This window comes from Manacus vitellinus, unplaced genomic scaffold, assembly GCF_001715985.3.
Source record: "Manacus vitellinus isolate BGI_N305 unplaced genomic scaffold, ASM171598v3 scaffold_43_pilon, whole genome shotgun sequence".
NCBI lineage: Eukaryota > Metazoa > Chordata > Aves > Passeriformes > Pipridae > Manacus > Manacus vitellinus.
Window position 1 is genome coordinate 6,145,334 of NW_021940560.1, and position 22,433 is coordinate 6,167,766.

Genomic DNA, 22,433 nt, shown 5'->3' on the forward strand with positions numbered 1-22,433 from the left:
AGCAGCAGCAGTTCCCTCCTTCAGCTCGGTGATGCTCCATTTCTCCTCTCATGATGCTCAGTGATGGTGCTGTTCCCTCTCTCTTTACGGCGGCCGCCCCGCAGCCTGACAGCTGCAATCACTTCCCCCGTAACTCACGCTGTAACTCTTCCCTGGAGCTGCAGACCCGCTCCCATACAGTGTGCTCTGGTTTTCTTTGCCACCTCTGATCTCTGTGTGCTGCAGTGCCTTTTCATTTGCAGCTCCAAAGCCACTGGAATTGGGCATCTTAATTATTTCCTACTGAATCTCCTGAAGTAGTGCTCCCATGTTTGAGACATTTCAACTTTGCATGCTTTGTGTGCTCACTTCGGTGAGATGACACCCATGCACAGACATACACAAATATTTCCAAAACAGACTTGCTTTTTTCCCCCAAAATAAAACTCCCAAATATCCCACTAATATTCTATTCCATCTGCTTTGGTTGCCACTCAAAGTAATTCATAATACATTATGATAAGTAAAAGAAATTTTCTCATGATAGATTTATGAGAAGCATTTCTTAGGCAGTTCTCCAAAGAGTTCTCTTCCACCACCGTATGAAATATCATTTTTCCTTGGGCTGTGTGACAGCCTGGGTAATTAACTCTCAACAGAAACAAAGAAAGTGCCTTGTTTCAAAGTAGAATTAGTCAGAGGGGTTATCAACTTATCAGAGAAGGCAAAATGGGCTAAGTCTTTTGGCAGTTCGAGATCTAACTCTATAATAAAAAAACATAAGACAAAAAAGAAAGGAATACAAAAAAAAATAAGGAAGATTAAGGAAAAGTTATAATAAACCATCTTTCTCAGATATAAGAAATAAGTTTTTTACAACAGGGGTGGTAAAACACTGGCACAGGTTGCCCAGAGAAGCTGTGGATGCCCCATTCCTGGAAATATTCAAGGCCAGGTTGGATAGAGCTGGGAGCAACTTAGTCCAGCTCACTGCAGGAGGCTGGACATGGTGATCTTTAAAAGGTCCCTCCTAACACAAACTATTCTATGACATTATGGAAATTAAAGAAACCTATTGTATTCCATCCCCAGGAAGTGCTGTGAGTTATCTCTCAGCGAACCACAGGATTTCTGAAGACATTCTGTTTCTCAGGGACCAGCTCATTCCTTTTTGAGTTTTCCTTACCCATATTTTTAAGCTACATTAAGTATAAACAAACAGTGGCCAGCTAATAGAGCATTAAATTTCCATACTGCCCAGAGGAAGCCAATTCCCCATACTGAACAAAGCTACAGAATCAAATCGGGATCATAACTTTCCTCCAGGCTCTTCTCACAGACTGCCATTACTCTTCCATCAATCACGTGAGGTTAATTCCAGGCTGAGATACTCATAGAGCAGAGATTTCACTCAACCAAAACTTTCCTCCAAAAACATTCCTGTGATGTACCCTCTCTGCTCAGATAGAGAATGCCTTTATGGCTATCTTTTTATGATAATTAGTAAATAACTTGTACTCAGCTCATCCATTGCTGGTGAGAACAGGGTAATTGTTTTTCTCTGAAGGAGCCAAGCAATGACTTGTTGTTGTCAGGGGGCTAAAAAGATCCACAGTAACCCTAGTTTTGGCATGCCCAGAAAACTTGTAGTATTGGCACAGTGCACAATACAAAGCAAACAAAAAACCCCAAGGGAGACATGCTATTAAAACAATCCATTAATAAAGAATTCTATGTTCAGGCTATTATCAAGAGAAATATTCTTACCATAACAAAATATGAATAAAGGAGCATAAACATATTTCTGAGCTACTGTTGCTCGGCCTGGGGAGACTAACTCAAGGCTGAGTTTACACAGCTGGTTTTGTCAGTGTCATCCTCACACTTCTCACTCATCTATCACATCCCCCATTTTTCTCTTCTCTGCAGAACCTGTTACCAAAAACTCAAGTTTCTAAAATCTTCTGCAGAAAAAGATGTTCTGTTCTCCACAGCCCTGCTCAGCCTGCTTTCCATGTGTTTTTAGATTATTTCTTGAAGCCTCCTTTAACTTCTTTTTTTTCATTATTATTACTTGTCAAAATTTCAAACACTGTTAAAATAAAGCTCATTTAATTAAGACAGAGCAGATGAGAGCCTCTGTCCTACCTAAACCAACAGCAGGTACCTGAACACCACAGAGCTGGAGCTGCACACACAGACGTCACAGGAGGCAGTGGCAGGAACACCAGCATATTTAAGTAGATATTTTGAAAAATACTCCTGAGAATTGGTAGAAAAAATTGATGTGGATGATCAAACAAGCCTTTTCTATGCTTAAGTGCTATTGTTTTTCTACTGAGACACTGTCAATGTAATGGGATGAACAAATGCATTTACCCAGGCTGCACAGTTAATTTTACTATGATTTATTCATAAGAACAATGTGCTTGTTGCTGAAGAAGCCACAAATGGAGTCTCCTCTCTGAAGTGTCTGTAACAAACAAAGCACCCACAGATTACACAGGATGTACTGGGAAGGCTGGAACACACGATGTAGCAGCCACTGCTCATCTCCCTTCTCCTGTGCAACCCAGAGCCAAAGCAATGGCAGGTGGATGAACAAAGTGAGGACAATGGTTTAGCAGGAGTCACAGAATCACAGATTGGTATGGGTTGGAAGGGACCTTAAAGACCATCTCATTCCAAACCCTGTCATGGACAGGGACACCTTGCACCAGACCAGGTTGCTCCAAGCCCCGTCCAACCTGGCCTTGAACACTTCCAGGGATGGGGCAGCCACAGTTTCTCTGGGCAACCTCCAACGTCAGAGGTTAAGGTACAAATACATGGTGCAAAAACTGTAATTGTCTCATTTTTTCAGCACAACCCAGGAGAGGCAAGGCAAGAGGAGGCAGTTGGAGGATGGGCTGGGGGTGTCAGTGATGCAGAAGGACAAAGAGGCTGTGGATGGCACAGCAGCACCACGGGGGCAGGTTTGTAGCAGCACCATTTCTTTCCCATGTACACAAGACACTGATGTGTCACAGCAGCACAGCCAGCGAGGGGCTGCAGTGTCCTTCCATGTCCCCTCCACAGGCACAAATGGGAGAAGCAGGAGATTAGTAGGTTTACAAGCTAACATAAGACACTGGCATCCACCTGACTGTTGCATTTCCAAAAGATAAATTTGCTGTGGGTATAAGGTCTGCACAGAGCGTTAAACAACAGTGCCAACAGCATTCCAAGAGGCCGACTTAAAAGTGATGCGAAAATAAACAACATTTCTCCAGCAGCTTTGAAAACAGATGCACCTCTAATTGAATTGGCTTTAAACTCATTTGTATCCTCCCTAACATATTTCATGGTTTCAATTAACAAACTTCTAGCGGTTCTGCCCTTGTTAGTAAACCTTGAGGTGGTTCATAAAACTCAAGGTCATTACTTGAGAGGGACAATTCTGTGCATCACCGCAGCTGCCACTGGTAATAACACTGCTAATTTCCCCTGGAGTCTGTGGGACAGGACAGATCACCCTCTAACAAACAAGGGAGCAGCAGAGTGGACAGTGACACAGAAGAAATGTTTCTAATTACACACACCAAAGGTAGAGGGGAAAAAAAATTGATTCATTATGCAATTAATACTTACATTCGTTTGGTTACTGACTGTGAAGTATCATAGAATAACACCAGTAAATCCATACAGGACTAAAAATTTAATAGCTAAAGGCTCTATAAGGGAGACCTGGTGGACCACAGCACTCGGTGGGCCACATTCTGTTCAGCTGAAGCTTTGGGATCTCCTACAAAGAAAAGGTCTTGTTTTAACTCACGTTAAAACTCAGCATGGAGCACAGTTAAAAGACTTAACTCCACCAGCTGATCACAGTTCTATGGCTGGGGCTTTCCCAATGTGCCATGAATAAGGCAGCCACTGGCCATGGGCCACCCAGCATGACTGAAGGCTCCAGTACCTTGTGACATACAAGGGGAGCACCTCGTCCTAAGCAATCTTGGTTCAAAACCTAAATTCTGCTTCAAGGGAGAAAACTATTAACTGAAGGGAACTAAGCAGAATAAGTCTGGGAGTCTTGAAGTTGCTAACAACTTGAGTTGCAGCTGAAAAGGATGTAATCTTGCCACAGAACAAATGTTTAATCTTCTTTCTATTATAGTGTGCAAGGATTTGAGAGATTTTATGCAATATTAGTTTGCTGAGAAATTTAAGAGATAATCTAATGAATACATTCAGTGAAGGCATAGCCAAAAAACCCAGCTAAAATAACTTTCACATCAAATGTTTTGCAAAGCTTAAATAATGGACCCTTCGCTAATTTATTCCCACTTGCTCAACAAAGAGGCACGTGCTCATGTTATCTTGTAGCAGACTGATTAGAGATTCTAAATAGACCAGAGAGGACTTGTAAAAAAGGCTGGTAAGTTTAACTCAACATTATTGTTATTGAAATTCATCCAAAGGTTGGTTTTATTGCTCAATTTCACAGTCTCTATAAATCCCTACGAGGCAGTTGGGTTGGTGCTGACTTTGCACTATGATTCCTAATTTCCTTTGATTTTGCATTACGGTTTTCTTCCCTAAAGAACTTGCAAGCTTATGCTTTGAGTTACACACAAACAATACTAGCTGATATATTTAACCTTTTAACTCAATAAGGAAATCTCCATTAATTAGCACATTCCCTGTAACAGATTGCAGAACAAGCTGAGAACTCTTCCGGAGAAGGAGGCTCGTCTGCTGCCTTCAGAGTGCAAATAAATAAAGCAAATAAATAGGACCTCACAGTGTACATTTATCTCATAGGGAACTTTTGATGCAGGAGGGCAGAAATCCACAGCACAAATCTGTCCAGGCTCCAAAACCAACTGTGGGAATGATTCTCCCTTCTCCCAGGGCTGCTCCCCCACAGCAAAGGGCTGCTTGGGAGCCCTGATGTCTTAACAAAGTCCTTACTCAAATAAAAAATCATCCACTGGGATCAATAGCAGTTAGGGGAGTAGCTCAGCTGTGTTTTTCTATCTACTTTGCTCATCACTCTGCCACTGTGAAAATCATCTGCTTTGTCCAAACAAAACTGAGTAGCTTTTTTTTTTCCTTATCAGTGTTGTCATCATCTGTATATCAGGAAAGAAACTCGGCCCACTGGACTTTATTATGGATTGTTTAGCATATATATTTTTTTCAGGCTACTCCATTCACAGTAAAAGCAGGTTTTTAAAATAAACTTGAGATTGTGTTTATTTTTTATGGTGATGATGAGATTTATATAAGAAAACAAGACCTTTTTTATCGGCTGCACACCTTCAGCAGTACATCACAGAGACAATTAAACTGTCCACAGACCATCAAATTCCCCCTTTCTCCTACACCTGACTTCTCTCAGAGGCCCGATTGCACAGCAGCTCTGAAAATAGATGTGCACTGCAGAGTGCTCTGAAGATCAATATAGACTTGGGCAATTTGGACCAGGCAGGAAACACCTTCCAGAGCCAAGGGTCCATCACTGGGAGAAAGCTGCCGCCAAATGTCACCAAAAATATCTACCCCCCTCAGTAAATCTTGTACAACCTGAAGGTCAATGGTTCCAGGCTCTGCTGGAGCACACTAAGAAACTCAATTTCAGAGTTTGGGGCCCTCCATGGAGAGCATCTTTTTGCCAGTTTCTAAAGTCACGACATTAGGCACTGTCAACACAATATGCCACCTAATTTCAGCTGCCAAGATGTGACCCCAAGACACAGACAAGCCTCATTTAGACAACTTGCCTCGGACAACAACGTGACAGTTTCCATTCCACAGAATGGGAACTGCTGATGCATCTCCTGTATCCTGATAATTAGCACGTATTGTGCAGTATAATACTGCTCTTATTTCAGACAAAACAAACCACCAGATGACAGTGCAGAAGACAGGAACACTAATTAGACCAATGTGCAATTAATATTTTAAAGAACGCTCATAACAACATGAAAATAACCCAACTTTTTTTCCCTTTAAATGTACATTCCTAGTTCTTCAATTTACAAACTTGAGAGGTTTTACCAGGTGCGAGGGCGTCTGTTCACAAGCAGGTCACAAAGGCACTGGAAAGGCAGGGGCAGGTTCTGAGCCTGCAGTGACCTCCACAGCCCCCTCCCAGTGTCACAGGAGGTGAATGACACAGTGACCCCTCACTGTCACAGGAGGCAAGTGACACAGTGACCCCCAAAATCAATACCCTTAAATCAATACACTGCCTCAATTCCTTCTCCTCTCATCAACATTAACTGAGAAACCCACTTTAATTACACCAATGCACACTTTAATTACACCAATGCAGCTTTAAGGATGCCACTAACCATTACCAGCATTAGGAAGACCTTTCCCAAATGCCAGGCCCCACCTGTTTGGATAAGGAGTTTCACTCCTCCTATTAGAGGTCACCCTGCTGCAGAAGCAGGAATGCAAAGGCATCTGACCTTCTTAAATAAAGCTGTACTATAAAAAACATCTGATGGAAACAGGATTTTAAGAAAGGGAACAGTCCTGGTTTTCCACAGCTCAGGCACGGAGAGACCAGCGACTCATTTAGATGATGGAAAACCTTGAGAGGGAAACAGGACGTTTTTGTGACGTTAGCAGGCCCCAGTACAGAGTATTGATGTACTGAATTCCTGATAGACTTTTGTTTCAATTTTGCAGTGTGACTTTGAGCTCTCTGGTTGTGTAGCTCAATCTCCTGTGCTGGAGGACTTCAGTGAATTCAGAAACAGAAAGCGATGCAATCTTGTTAAATAATGACATTTTTAATGGTCACCCCTTCATGTTACCAAACACAAATGAGATCCAAGATTTCACAGTGGGAATCTCTGTAGTGAGGAATATTAGAAGATTTGCAAACCAGGCTCTCAGTAATTTAATTTGCACCATCCTCATTTGCAAACCTTGGAGGAACAGAGAGCTCTCAAAGTATATCTCAGACCCAGGCATGGAGTAAGGTAGGACAAATGCTCAGTTACTCATCAATATCACAGGGATAATCCTTAGAGCAGACTGAGCTGAGGTTTAATTTCACTTCTATTTCCTAGCTCAGGCTCATTTCCTCGCATCTTCTGAATTCACTTGTCGCTGTATTTCTCAGTTGGTCTCCCAAACTCTGTGATCATGCAGACTACATGAGGCACCTAACAGAGATGTCCACTATGTGCCTATCTACCCCTGCCATGCTAATTCTACTTCTGTATAAAGTCCTCCATCAAACTCATCGCTGCTCATTTTATTCAGACATTGGCCTGTGTCCAAAACCTGGAATTCTTATTTTTATAGGATCCTTGTCCCATACAAGTAGAAACACAAGAAGTTGTTTCCGAAAATCTTCAGGTTATGGCAAAACATGAAAACCTTTAATGCTACTGCTGTGCACTACAACACCTTCAGCTCTACCCAGGGGTAAAGATACGGAACTGTCACTTTCCTCTCAAAAATGATTTGTCATCCATTTATTTGACTGAAAGTCGCTCAAACAGGTTAAAAAACATTGCAAAAAAACCATGTAAGACATGAGAGGAATCCTGTGAATTACCACCAGTACATGTCACTTCCCAGTACAGCTACACGTCTCAAAAGGATCACAAAGCTCTCCATGAGTGGTAGAAGTGTAGAGGTCTTAAGACCAGAGTACATAATTCATGAACAGGACTAGGCTAAAAGGTTATTTCTTCATACTTCCAATATAACATATTAAATGGAATGACACATAGGGAGAGAAAAATGTTAATTCTATCTTTGTATGGTAACATTTTATTACAGCCTTGCTTCATAACAGGCTGTATTTGTGACAAATGTGTTATTAAGGCAGAAGAGATGGGCCACATTTCAAAGAGATTCTCTTTCCATAGCCCACTGCAGGAGTCAGGGCAGGAGATCACCCACTGCATTAACTTGCTCTCACAGCTCTCCTAAACCTCCCATAGACTATTTCTACACTGAGTTACAACTTCTACACTAGAAACATTCCCAACTCCCATGGAAGAGCTTTAATCAATCTGTCAAAAACTGACTGAGCCTAATAATAGAAAGCAAATGGAACGAACATGAGCAAGGGTGGGCAGAGGTGGTCCAGCAAGAGGAGGCTAAGGGTGAGTGTCAAACAAGAGAAAGTCTGTTTGAGGTCAGTAAAAAACCATTCCTCCACACAGTCTGGTACAGCTGCCTCTTCAAAAGGGTCATTTTATGGAATGCAGCAAAAAGAATAAAAGAAATTTGGGCAAAAAGATAAGCAATAAAGATTTGTATTTAAAGCCAAGGAATAACAAGAGACATCACTATGACTAAATGCAGCACTTACAGAGGATGCTGCTCAAATAGCCAATTCTCTAAATGTTTCTCTGTAAGATGCATGTTTCCTTTCTGTAAGAAGATAAAGACCTAGAAGAATGTGCATTTCTACGTACTAACGCCTCATGGGAAGTCCTACCTTGCTTTAAATAAGCTTCTTTGGTAGCCAGTTTGACCCATTCAGAAATAACTTTTTTGATGGTTGTTTATCTTTGATACTGTTGCCAGGAAAACACAGAGAACTCAATGTCTGAGCACTTGTCCTGTGATCCAATTTCATTTGATAAGTCTTTTAACATCCCTAAAGGAAGAAACACGGCCAAGTTTTCTTATGGTGAACAGATCTGGGGGGGAGAGGGAAAGAAAGGAAAAGATACAGAATAAATCAATGTTCTTTGAGCACTGTTATGAGAGCAATATGTAAAAATCCTGTAGTCAAACAAGAAATGGAGGGCAGGTCCTTCCTGGGCTCTGTGTCTGTGCTTACAGCTCCCCTGGCAGCCACAGCTGTAATTAAAAGTGTCACCACATACCCAAGGAGACATGTAGAAATGTCAGAGAGAGTCCAGAGGAGAACCCAGTCAGGATTTCAGGGCTAAATTAAGAAACTATTTAGCTGTGAGAGAGCAGGAAACCAGTCAAAGGTGGCCATGGCTTTGAAGAGCCCTGAAATGGGGACTCAAGGGTAGGACAGTCCTGTCTGCAGCTGGCAACACCTTTTAGCTACCCTAATTCCCATGCCAGGGGATTGGAGGGGCACAAAACAAGGTGAATTTTCAGTTGAAACTTTTTCCTGAAGCAGTCTTTGAAAAGGTTTGTCCTAGTAGTAATAGAACCATTAATAAAATACAGTCATGCAACAAAAAGGCCACAGAGAGAGACTGTGCTGGTTTGGGCTGAGGTAGAGTTAATTTTCTTCACAGTAGCTGGTATGGGGCTGTGTTTTGGATTTGTGATGAAGTGTTCATTACACAGGATGTCTTCATTATCACTGGGCAGTGATTACAGAAAGCCAGGGCCTAGCTGGATTCTGAAATGAATGGATTGTACTAAAAAATGAAATTTCAATATAAAATTTCATTCAGACCAAGAATTAAATTAAATACTTTGGAATATTTTCAAAAACAGAAGGAGGAAAACTTGTGTTCATAAAATCTTCTATTTCTGAGGACTTTCGAAACAAAATCAGGGATTTCTGCAACAATTTCATTTTTTGAAACACAATTTACTAGACATGGAAAAATGTGTAGCACAGTTATTACCAGAAATTATACACTTTCAAAAATAACCATTCAATGCTGCATTTTCAACCTTTTTTTCCCCCAAAATTACTACCTTGTAGTAGTAGTAGGTTTGCTATCAGGCCAGGATAGGCTTGGCCTACATTTCCTTAACCTATTAAGCTCTGCTTACAGCTTTTGGAGCTACACCCATATAAACTTGCAGAACAATTATTAGAATCTAGGTATTAAAAACTACCTGAAAACAGCTAATTTTCTCCAAAAATGAAAATGCTGGGACTGACATCCTGCAGGGTTTCAGAGTAGGTCCCTGTGTCAGGTCACAGGTAGGTCATGTAGCATCTATCAGGCTGGTGGCCAGAATTTCCACATACAGGAGCACAAACCCCAAAGGAATACCCCCGGTAGAAATGCAGCATTACTCTGAGATGACATTTCAGTAAATCAAACTTCATGACACTTGATACTGCCTGGTTTTCAGCAGCAGGAGCTGATATTCCCAATCTATGACCTTCGCACACTGCCCTAAATCCCTCAGCAATGGGGACGTGGCTGATCAGGACAGAAGCAGCTCTGTCACTGCTGGCACACACTGCCCTGACGTGCCTTGGAGCAGGGAACATCCCTCCAGCAAACACAAAACCTGGGAGTTTTCTCATCACCAAAGTTTTTAACTCCTCCTGGTGCACCTGTTTGCTAATCCCACCCATGTGGGACTAAAACTGGCATTTTCAAGGAGTGTCCTTGCCAGCAGCAATCTCGGTTGCAGTGTTACATCAACCTGCCTAGGAGGAACCAAGCGACACCCCTGCATCTGCAGGTGCCAAGGAACTCTCTGAGCCACCCCAGTCACCTTCAATTTGTCCACCAGCAACTAGAACACATACAAGAAAGCGGCACTGTTGAGAATAAGGAGGTGTATGAGCATCCCTGCCGCGCCCTTCACAAATTTAGAGATCATCAACACTTTTTAAGGTGACTGCAGGTTGAAGCTAACCACTCTGTGATTTAAAGTCAGGATCTATTTGTCTGTTGTGTCTTTCTTGTGAGCACAGTAGAATTTGAATAGTATAAGCACTCTTCATAAATTCCTGCTTTCCATAAATTGCCTGTCGGATCAAAAGCAGAACCTCCATGCAAGAGCACAGAAATCTCCAGCCTTTGATTTGGAACAGATGAGGCACCCTATGTTCCTCCAAGATTAAAAAAACCCTGTTGGCACAGAATACAAGAGAGAGAGGCAAAGGGACGATGTGAAATCTTTCAAAACAAAGGAGACAGAAATTCGAAAATAGTACAAGCAACTCAGATGACAGATTGAGAAGAGGATGAACTGCAATTAAAAGGACAATTTCATGTACAAAGGGGATGCTCCAGACACCAGTTAGAAAATTGAGACCCTTTGGACTAGCAGTGAGCTGAACACAATATAATCTAGTCTTCTGATAGGAAGGGAAATTGAGGCAAACTATCAATTCCATTTTTGTAATTTAGTTAAAGATAGTTACCTCTATCTGCTATTTCATAAGTGCATTTCCAAAATAAAGGTAGGAAAAGAAGTGTGAACCAAATCCAGGAGAAAATAACTAGCTCAACTGGAAACTGCAGGTCTCTCATTTCTTGAGGTTATTGAATGGGTGATCAAGGAAAATGATGACACCACTAAAATAAAGCAGCAGTCTAATCACAAAAGCTAGTCATGAAAAAAAAGTGTACTTTCTTCTAGATATTGGAGAAAAGGCTTGCTACAGAAAGGAATAAAATTCAGAAAATCTGTAATTTGTATTTTTAAGTTTGTCATATCAAATTATCATGAGCTAATAGAAGATTTAATAGCAGTAAGGAAAGGTAAATTAGTCGAGGCATGACCCGTGTGCCCACTAGAGTTGACCCAAAGAAATGACAAAAGCCTTGCTCAGCTGTGCAGGGTCAGGACAGAGGGGATGCTCTGCATGTGGTAACTACACCAATGTGGAGAAAATCCATTTCCTGCTGAGAAGGTATATTTAAAGGGTTAATATATTTGCAGATAATTGGCTTAGGACAGTTGGAGTCTAGACTGCTGGCAAACACAAATGAAAGGACTAACTGAGGTTTTGGTTAGGGATTCTTTTTTCCCCCTCAAGTTGCAGAATCAGACACAAAAGTCAGTGTAAGATCAGGGCCTCAGACCCCGAACCCCCCTGAGCAGTGATTCATCTCTACAGTAGACTCAAACTCACAGTACATTTACTTGACAACTTGGATACACTTACATAATAGGCCACATTGACAGGAGTGAACCAAACCCTACTGAACTGTAAGTTCAACAAGCAGGTTTCAGTCAGGGAAAGTGGAAATCACTGCAGCGAGAAGGCAAAAGCTCAGAATTTGCTCTCTAGAAAGGCTACAAACAGATCAATACTGTTCTATACCACTTTTTTGTCCTATACCACATACTCAGGACATTATAAAGTCTAGGACAAACTTAAATCTCCTCTTGAGACACAATTTGCATCCTTACATCTGTCTTTCTACCTTCTGTAGAAGAACTGAGGTCTAAGTCTTAAAACTTTCCCTTTTGTCCTGGTTCAAGAGAAAAGGAAGGAAAAGCACTGTCCTGCAAAAGGAAAAGAGCAGGAAACAAAGAGAAGTCAGAAGACCTGAAGGACACAAAAGAGGAACATGCTTACCCCTCCATCTCATAAAGCAAGAACAATGCCCAGATATCACCATGATTGGCATTCATTATATAAAGAAATGGCTTAATTAGCCATAATCATGGTCAGCTAGCAAATGTTAAAAGGTCACTTGATACTAATTGTGAACAAGACAAACTGAGCTGCTTAAAAAAAACACTGTCATGAATAATTTCTCAGGGCTTAGTAATTCTGGATGCTTCTGTAAATTGCTCTTCTCTATTATGGTTGAAAAGCATTCTGCTAATTATTAATTGGATAATGATTTGTTTCTATCACTAATTCAATAATGTGTTCAGAAGTGCATTTTGAAAGTTCCCAGCTCTACAGACCATAAATATCAGACTTATCTTGACATAACTGCTCTGGTTGGAAGGCAGGTCCCAAGTGATGGAAGTGGAGCCTATGGAGCTTTCTGCCCATTTTTAGGCACTTTGCACTAAAGTCACTGAAATGTCCACATCCTCTAGAGACCAAGGGAATGCTGCTGCAGGGAACAGAAGGTGTTCAACACTGGGCAGCTTATGTATCCTAGGTATTAAACAGGGGTTGGTTGGAGATAATAGTTCACCCTTAGCAGGGTATCCAGAAGGTAGAAACATCTCACCCCTCCTTTACATCCCACTTCCAAACTTAAGGGTCTTCAGAGAACTGTGTAAATGGAGTGCAGGAGGGAGGGCATACGAGAGGACTCTGCTGTACAGCACTGACCACCCCTTTGTCCTGTGACATGGGCCCTGTGCCAGGGTGGTGTTGCAATCATTTCTGCTCACATAAAAAGCTGAAGGCAAGAAAGTCAACAATAATCCTCTGGAGCTACCACTCCCTACTACCTCCCTAAGAGAAGCCAGACCATTAAAAATGCCACATAAATATCACTGACAGAAAACAGGCTTCAAGGTTATTCAGAAAAGCCCCACGCATAGACAACCTCCCCTTTTTAGTAGTGATAAAAACCCAGAGTTTCTCAAAAGAGCAAGTCACGCCACAGGCAAACCCACCTTTCAAAACCCAGCAGCTCCCTTTTTGCAGAAGAAAAAGTAATGTGGGGGAAAGGTATAGCACTGCTCCTTCATGGGCCACAGAGGCATAATCAATTGGCACAAAAGCACATTGTTGAAACACAAACCATGGAAAGCTGCTTTATGAACCCGTGCAGCCAGCTGGAACTGCCATCAACAGCTGCGAGAGGAATTCACTACAGGACTGAATCACTTCATTAGGGTGGAGGTTTTTTTCTTTTATTACACGCAGCTCAGGCTGCTGATCCTCATCCTGAAGACCCTCCACAGAGCAGCCCCACTGCTTCTCTGCTCTCTGAACATTTATGGTTCAGACTGTATTAGTTAATCTTGTCCTGAGACATCATTTCTCCCTCTTCTATCATAAGCAGCCTTCCAACCTACTACATCTCACTGCGTAGTGTCTCAAGCCTTCTGACTAAGTCAGAGAGCAGCAGTGGTTTGGAGGCAGCACAGGTGTAGAATCTAAGAAAAAGGCTTGTGTCTGTGACAGGACAAGGGGGAATGGCTTCAAAATGACACAGGGCAGGTTTAGATTAGATATTAGGAAGAAATTCTTCCCTGTGAGAGTGGTGAGGCCCTGGTACAGGTTGCCCAGAGAAGCTGTGGATGCCCCATCCTTGGAAGTGTTCAAGGCCAGGTGGGACGGGGCTTGGAGCAACCTGGGCTAGTAAAAGGTGTCTCTGCCCATGGCAAAGGGATTGGAATTAGATGACCTTTAAGGTCACTTCCAACCAAACCATTCTATGACTGCAATGAACTGCAAATCACAGAAATTGGAAGAAAATATCTGAATGGAATGACATTTCCTGCTTGCTCTGCTTTTAATTCTGCCCGCTTTCTGTTTGATATATGCAACTTGATTATACATGAAATATAGGTGGACAGAACCCCAGCAAGCAGTGACATGAAAACACATATTGTGTATCAATTTCAGCTTAAGATTGGAATATAATTGCAAGGAGGAGACCACTGCCTGCCATGTGCACTTGGCATGAGGGACAGCAGGTGACATCACAGCGATTTTGTAATTTAATATAATTATCTCAAGAAAATTCCTAATTCCTTCACTGAAAACAACCATACAAGCCTCCAAATTTAGTGAAAGGGAAGAAGAATTTCTAAACAAGTAAAAGCTGGAGTAGGAACTGTCTTCAAACAAAATGCTGATTGAAATATACCTTCTCCTACGCTTATACTTCTATGGGATTTTCAGATAAATAAAAGAAATGCCCCTGCTATTCTGACAGCATAGCCAACTTTAGCCCTCCTGTACTTCATTTCCATTGTAGAAATGTCAGCGGACCCTCCTATTGAAGAAAACCTCAGTATTAAAGAGCAATAAGAAGACATTCGAAGAACTGTGTTCAACACCCGCAGCAAACTTGTGAGAGCTCCTCCAGCAAGTCACACCTACGCCAAGCTCCACCTCCGAGCCATGGAGTGCTCAGCACGAGGGCTATTTACACGTGTGGGAGCTGGATTAAATCTCCTTACCTGAACTGCTGCAGCGAGATGGTTCCACGAGTGTCCCGCTCCCGTCGTAGCAGGCGAGAGCTCGCAGCCGCACGCCCTCACCACACTCCTTGGACACTCCATGGGATGGCATTCCCAGCTGCAGCTCGGATGGGTCTCCTCTGATGATGCAGTCAGACCAATTTCCATGGGGCTGGGAGGTAAACACCTCACAAGGGCATGGTTCTGTTTCAACTTGAGGATAAACTTCTGTGTTCTGGCATTTGTCTCGCTTTCTGCTTCGCCCTGTTCCAACCACAGAAATCTGTTTGTTAGCTTAACAGCTGCTACTCTTGATAACAACACGTCATATTATTTATACTTGCATGAATTCAACACATTAGAAACAAGACAATCTGAATGTTAATATCCAGGAATGTTCCTGAAGCATCTATTAGCTGCTGCCAGTGCTCTGGTGAGCAACGACAACGTATTTATCTCCAGGGGTAACCGGAGAACTTGGAAATAGCGCTTTGATGGGTAGATCAAGGAGCAAAATACGAAGTCTTACTCTAGGAATGGTGTGCCCAGAAACTGCTTTGCAATTTCATATAATATCGTTTTTCTCTAATTATCTGATGAAAATAAATTGATTGTTTTGTCTCTGTTTGCTCACAATCAATGGTTGCTAGGACAACTTCCAGAGGACTCTACCTTAGCCACAACTTCCTCTTTGAGGTTTCTTTACAAATTAGTTAAAGATGTGCTGTGCACACAAACTGTGCTTTGATGAAAACAGAAGAAGATAATCCTCAGTAAATTATTAGGGCTGGAAAGCATTTCAATGGTTACATTTGCTTTTATGTTTTCCTTTGGTCTATTCCTTCAACAGGTTTTAAAAGAAGGCTCCTTCAACAGTTTCAGGAAGCAGCAGCATCCGAATAAACCTTTGGTACAGCTCTCTGCAACTGCACTCCCCATGCCCTGCTCCTGCAGGACTTCAAGGCATGAGAAGGGGTCCCCAGTATAAAAGGAAATAATGCAAAGAAGAGAGTCCACGCTCCCTGCATCCCTATGACTGCTCCAGGGAACAAATGTCTGTATACAAAGATAAAATCAATGCTTTCCTTGGCACAGGTCAGCCAACGTGCCGTGGAGCAATCTCGATGCTGGCTGAGCTCAGGAATGTCTCTGCATTTGGCATCTGCACAGAAGGGAGAGTTCATCTTCAGTAACAAACTGCATCTGTATCCCACCCTCAAAATGTTCCTCAGGGATCTTGGACGTGCTAAAAACACTTCTGCAGAAGGTTTTTTAAAGCTTTGATCCCAAAAGAAATGTTTTCTCTTTGATACTGCACACAAATAAGATAGTAAAAACAAACAAAAAAAAGTTATATAACCCAACAACCCTCTTTATAGTCTGGAACAAAGAGTAATTTCACCACACACAAGCTGGGTCTCATCAGTACCCATTTGCATACAAATATGTACCTCCAAAGTAAAGGCCACGGCTGCAGACCCTTCATATCACTGTCCTTCAAGCCCCAGCTCTTTTAAAACTGTACTGCCAGAGTTCTGCAGAATGTAAAATTTGCCAGCACAGAGGGATACTAAACACAAAGAAACCAAACAGTGCCAGTATCTTTATGGTTTTTTACATAAATATAGGTGTACATTTTTATGTAGGTATTTATGAGCAAATTCAGGTACAACTCCTCAGACTTCAAAAAAAGTCTTTTAAAAGGCTTTAAATAGATTGGGAGCTCTCTAGTGGCATCTCCAGCATTTTATGTTTGATGAGCTGACAGGGGCCACAAACTCAGCCTATATGTGCAGTTGTATGTTCTCCATTATATAAGTAAACATGGGAATTCGGGATTTGCCATTGTTTTGTCATCATGGCACGAAGCACATCAGACTCAGGTAAGGATGTTAATAATCTCACACTTATATGACTCTTCTTTTCCAACTTGCCCTACCACCTGCTTTGCTGAAATCTTCCCTCTAAAGAAGTTGCTATGAAAGCCCTAACTTGAGGGCAAAAGTGACACTGATCTCATACTCCTCACAAAGAAATAGTTTTAGAATGATTGGTGGTGACATTTTTATCATCTTCACAGGCTGCTTTAAAAATTACTCTTAAAAATACCATCTCCAAAATTTTTGAGGACAGAAACTCTTCAATTAGATAGTATTTTCTTTTTTTAAATCACATTTCTGAACACTAACAAACATTATATACATTAAGTATTATCAGGTAGTGCATACTGTACGTAAAAATTACGGGAAACATTAAAAATACAGAAAATGCTTTGTACCCACAATACAGTGAATTAACTGTATTAATTACCTGAAGACTCACCTAAAAAACGTGTTTTCATCATAATGACTTTGAATTTCGATATGTTCTGTAATAAGTCTTTCACTTCTTAAGTAATGACTAATTTTATATGTACAGTCGATGATGACTTACAAGGTAAAATGAGCAATACTATTAAAAACTGAGTGGAGGGCAAGCAAATACTTAGCGAACAATTAGCAGATTCCCACTAAATGACACTGTTAATGAACTCTCATAATGAAGCCAAAGCATTCACTTGAGCATAGACACACACAGTGATGAACAAGAGGTACAATTCATGCATGCTTAGAGAGGTGAAATGCAAATGAATAAAGGACTCTTCTAACATCACAAAACACTTCCTAAAATAGCACTTTCCTTAAATCTTTGGACAGATTTCGTGTGGATCGCACCTTTTCAAGACTTTTGGCTACCTCCAATTTTCACAAAGGTTTTATGCAAATACAAGTCAGCACTAATCTCATCAACTTTCCCTTCTGAAACGTGGCCAAACCAACCCCAACGCCGGATTTTGTCCTCCCTTGCTGTTTTCTGGGGTGTTGTGCTGTCCCCACCCTGGACACCCAGCGCATGTTCACCACTCCCTTTTCAGGACACCTTTGCTGGGCACAGGCTGAGACCACAAGCTCCATCCCAGCAGGAGAAATGGAATCCAGCAAGGCTGTTTGGGGATAGACTGGCGGTGTTTGGGCACAAGTACAGTGAAGGTGAGGAGATGAGTAAGAAAACCTGAGTACTAGAAACCATTTTTGGTCCACTTACTTGAACAAATCTATGTCTGAAAGAGAACAGAGTAAGGAAGGGAATAGACAAGATCATACTGCTTTGTAACTTGCACAGATGTTCATAAATCAAATTCAGATTTAAAACTACCTGGAAGTAAGTATCCACTTAATTCTTAAATATTTTCTATTACATCAGGCACCTATTATTCTGCCAGGGATCAAAGACTTCTCCTACTACAAACATACAGGCATTGACATAGAGAACATTTTAGAATACACTCTTTGCCAGAAACAACAGAGCATTATATAATACTGGTTTTTATGTAAAAGAGAAATCTTTATCCTTTAATGAGCCACACTGAAGAATGGCAGCTTGAAGCCATTATATATGTATGCTGTAATTGTTAGGTACTAAAAACTTGGAACACTCCAGCAGTAACACACCAAATAACAAGACATCCATGCAGGCAAGGATAAGGGGAGTATAGAAAAAGGAGCAGTGGTGGCCACCACATTTTGCTGCCACTCGGTTTCCAAGGCTTTATCCCAGCAGATATTCTTACAGTAACGTTAACATTCCACTCCAGAGTAGAAATCTGTGAAGTTTCACCTCTATTAACGGAGCAAACTCAAGCCAGCTACACCATAGCTCTCAAACACAACAGAGAAACATGAAAAGGTGTGAGTGTTGAGGGTAACAATAACAGCCAAATTTCTTGTAAACCTCAGAACATTATAATTCGTTTTCATTTGATTTAACAATATACGTGGGGGAAGACGACTCTCAGCAAAACAAGCAGTTCCAAGCTATTAATGTTAAGGAGTTTTAAAGCTTTTCAGTTTGGTCAGCATTCAAATAACATAATAACAAAGCACGACAGCAAGTATGGGAGACTGCTCCATGAAATGGTTTGAACTGGTGAGTATAATGAATACATAGAAAATTTTGAACAAAACTGTTCTAAATGGTACTGTTTTTTCTTTACTCATGGTATTAATTTGCCCTGTTGAACTATGGAATACTGCTGAGTACAAAACAGCCAGTTTTAAACCTCCTTCAGATTTCAACAGTCTTAAACAGAAAATGACACTGATTTGTACTCTTGTATAGGTGTTTGCTGCATGTTTCCCAGATTAACAGGTCACAATTGCACAAAGAGTGGTCACTGTTTCATTTGGTTTATGTCTAAAACCAGCTTTCCATCAGTGAGTTTTCCTGCATTATTCCCATACCAAAATGCATGTGCATAAGGCAGGCAATGACCACTATCAAAAATCAATTAAGGGTGATAACTACTCTGGGTTTTCCCACAACCCCACCATCAGTCCAACAACACCTGACAGCATTAATCACAAGTATCACCATCGGATAAACATTATAAAATATATCACCTGTGAGTGACCGTCTCCTGCTTCTAGTTGTTTCACAGTCAGATGAGCAGGCTGTAAATTTGGACCAGGGGGTAAACGTGCAGTCATCTTTGCAGGGAATGAGGCACTCCTGGACAGGGGATGGCATCGCTCCTGCCCACCGCACACAGTCACCGACATCGGCAGGGCCATCCTGCTCCGACAGGCACGTGACAGCTGAAAGGAAAGGCACAGATATCTTTAGGTTCCTGTATATATTGTATCATACCCTGTGCAGTCAGCCCCTGTGTTCTGTGTGAGATTCACTCTCCTGGATTAACACAATAAAGCTGATTTGTTTGTAGTCATTATTCACAGGTGACTCAAAGATGTGCTAGGAGCTCCACAAAACCGTAAAGACACTTTCTTATTTGAGCAGTGTATTATTAGAATGGTGATATAAATTCAGTATTTTCAAGGAGGCGGTCATTTTAAGGGTTGTGGCAACAGTTTAACCAATGACACATTGTACAACCAAGCAACAAAACATGTAATACTGTGGTTATGTGCCAGAAAACATATTTGGTTGAGGCCAGGATTCACAAGCTCTGATGGACATGCTACTCATGGAACTGAAAGCACTTCAAAGTAAGAAAAAAATATTTAAAAACTATAAAAGAAAGCTTCCTTCTCTAAAACTGTCATCTTTTCTATATTTCAGCTTAAAGGAATGACTGAGCAGCAGAAGCTACAGTTAAATGCTTCTTGCAGCAAGGTGTAAATACAACGTCTGGCCTTTCCAAAATGAGCTCCCTAAATATTGTGCTACCTCTTCCACTCTCCCATTCTCTGTCCATTGTCCTTTTTGTGACTGTAATGATTAATTTTTCAGTGTGGATATTGGCACTGTATAGCCACGACGGAGAAAAAAAAATATTTAATGCATAAATTTGAGTCAAAGGAAGCCTAGGACAAAAGTTGCTAAAGTTTCAGTGAATTTATAACAAGTAATCATAATAAATAAAAATAGCCTGCACATCATGGAATTATTATTAATTTCATTAATAATAATTAGTTCCCACAAAATCTCCAAGATTATAGGCTATTTATACCCTACAGTGTAGGTTAAACAAAGCAAAGGAAGGTCATGACTTGATTAAAGTAATGAACTCAGGGACAGAGTAAGGAACTGAATTCAGCCACAATACTTTAGTCACGTCGGGCTCTCTGATTTCAGGCAAGTCCACACATTGTATCATAAAGGCACTGAAGATGAAATTATTTAATCCAGATTTTAATATTTAACTTTAACAACCTGTGATATTACTTTATGACGATTGCTAAATAATTCAGGTTTCTGAGGCTGCATATAGTTTTCCTTGTTGCCAGCACTTAATGTGACTATGAGTGCATGAAGAGAAAGGGAAAAAGAACTCTGTTTTCTTGCAGTTAAAGGACTTACTGGGGTGTAACTCTGCAATGAATACACATGATTTTGGGGTTTTAACTACAGTACTGTATGGGAGCAAGGGGTGGGTTGGCAACCATCTGGAAATAAAAAAACAGCCTATTAAAATGTAATTAGATTTCTGTGGAAAAAAAATCAGCATTTTGAAGAGCATGCAAAAGGCAAGCAATTGTTAAAAGTCTCTTTAGACTCAACTGACAGCAAATCAGCATATTAATAACTACCTCTAAACTGCTGATCCTTGCCTTTCACTTTCAATCCCGTGACCCTTCCTAGCTCCCAACTCCGGCAGTCAGACTTGGAGCTGTTCCCTTTCTCAGTTACAGGAGGGCAAGGACAGAGGTCAGGGCTCTGTATGGGGACGTGGTGTAATTGCCCTCTTCAGGAAGGTTAAACAAGTAAGAGACTCTGATGCCCAAGGTCTGTGTAGCCTCATTACCTTCAGCAAGGACACCATAGATTTGGCAACACAGACGTGTCCACGTGAAGTCTGGCCAAGGATATGCAAACCATCTTCTCAGCATCTCTGCAGCTGTTGGCAGGGATATGAACACCACCCTGCACTGCCAACCCCATGCAGCCAGACTTGTGGTTGCATAACAAATAAAAAAATTATTTATCATGGTTTTCAGCATACAAATAATTCACTGAGTTCGCTGAGCCTATTTGGATGCTAAAATAGATGGATATATCAGGACATATAGGATCAGGGCAAATCTTTGCCAGAGATCACAGAGCTTAAAGAAATTGGTGACAATAGACACATGGGTAGAGCAAAGTTGAATTAAAACAGCAAATAATATAGTGCATTATAGATGTATAAGTATGGAGACAAGAAAGAGCTGAAAAGAAAATATAATGGATAGTCTAGTAAGAGACATAAGACCTAAAGGAGGATCTCCTGTGATGTGATTAGGGATGGGCAGGTGGTTGAAAATACAGAATGGCTTTTCTTCTCTACTTAAGGAATTTTTTTAAGTGCAGATCATGTAACTCCATCCAGTCATTCCCAACAGAGCAACAAAAGCCTCTGTGCCAGCAAGAAGGCAGCAGCCAGAGAGCAAGGAATCCAAAAAACTTTTCTTGATGCCTAAAATACTGGCTCTGGAGAGCAAACACTTCACTTGCTTCCCACACTCCTGAACTTCTGCACTTCCCAAGGCCATCAGTGTTATTACCGAGCTGGTGGGGACCTCTGTGGCGACCTGACCTGCATCCATGTCCCTTTGTGGGGAGAGCAGGCACTCCTCATTTCACAGAACACCATTAAATGCCAGCCACAAGCATCTGGCACCCTTACACACCCCACACCTCCTCAGAAGCAGCACAGGGCATTTATATTATATTAGGAGGCAATTCATTTGCACCCAAGAGCCTGCAAACGTCTTTGAAACTATGCCAGGGCATGACTTCTTCAGTCTAAACTGAATTATGTTCAAAAGCATGAGCTTAATGGGCCTGATCTTTGCAGCATGTCACTCATAAGCAATAGCAGTATTTCTGCTACATGCTTACAACCACGCTTGAGGTGAGCAGCACGAACTGCTAAAATAAATTAAATAATAAAACAAAAGCCCATTTAAGGCATTTTAATGGATTGAGAAGGGGCAGGCAGGAAGCAGCAGAGATGACGGGGCCATTCCAGTGGTTCAGTTGGGAACTATTCCCCTCGTTTCTGCCTGCTGCAAACTTACTTCCCAATTTAGTTAGCTTTAACTTCAAAGAGAAAAATATTTTCATATACAGGCACTTCTGGAAAGAGAATGAGAGAAATTTGTTTTCAGTGAACCTCCAGGAAAGTAAAATTATTTATCCTCAATGGTTTCGAACTACTG

At 41.3% G+C, this 22,433-nt stretch overlaps 1 protein-coding gene across 1 annotated transcript in view; it reads right to left on the bottom strand.

Annotated features, from left to right (window-relative positions):
• THSD7B (thrombospondin type 1 domain containing 7B) overlaps positions 1-22,433 on the bottom strand; it is a 264,674-nt gene that overhangs the window by 81,515 nt on the left and 160,726 nt on the right. Inside the window, exons 13-14 of the mRNA XM_029962200.1 lie at positions 19,173-19,367; positions 14,734-14,997 (exon numbers count right to left, since the gene is read on the bottom strand). Of these exons, the coding sequence (XP_029818060.1) occupies positions 14,734-14,997; positions 19,173-19,367 (459 nt within the window). The remainder of the gene's footprint in view (positions 1-14,733; positions 14,998-19,172; positions 19,368-22,433) is intronic.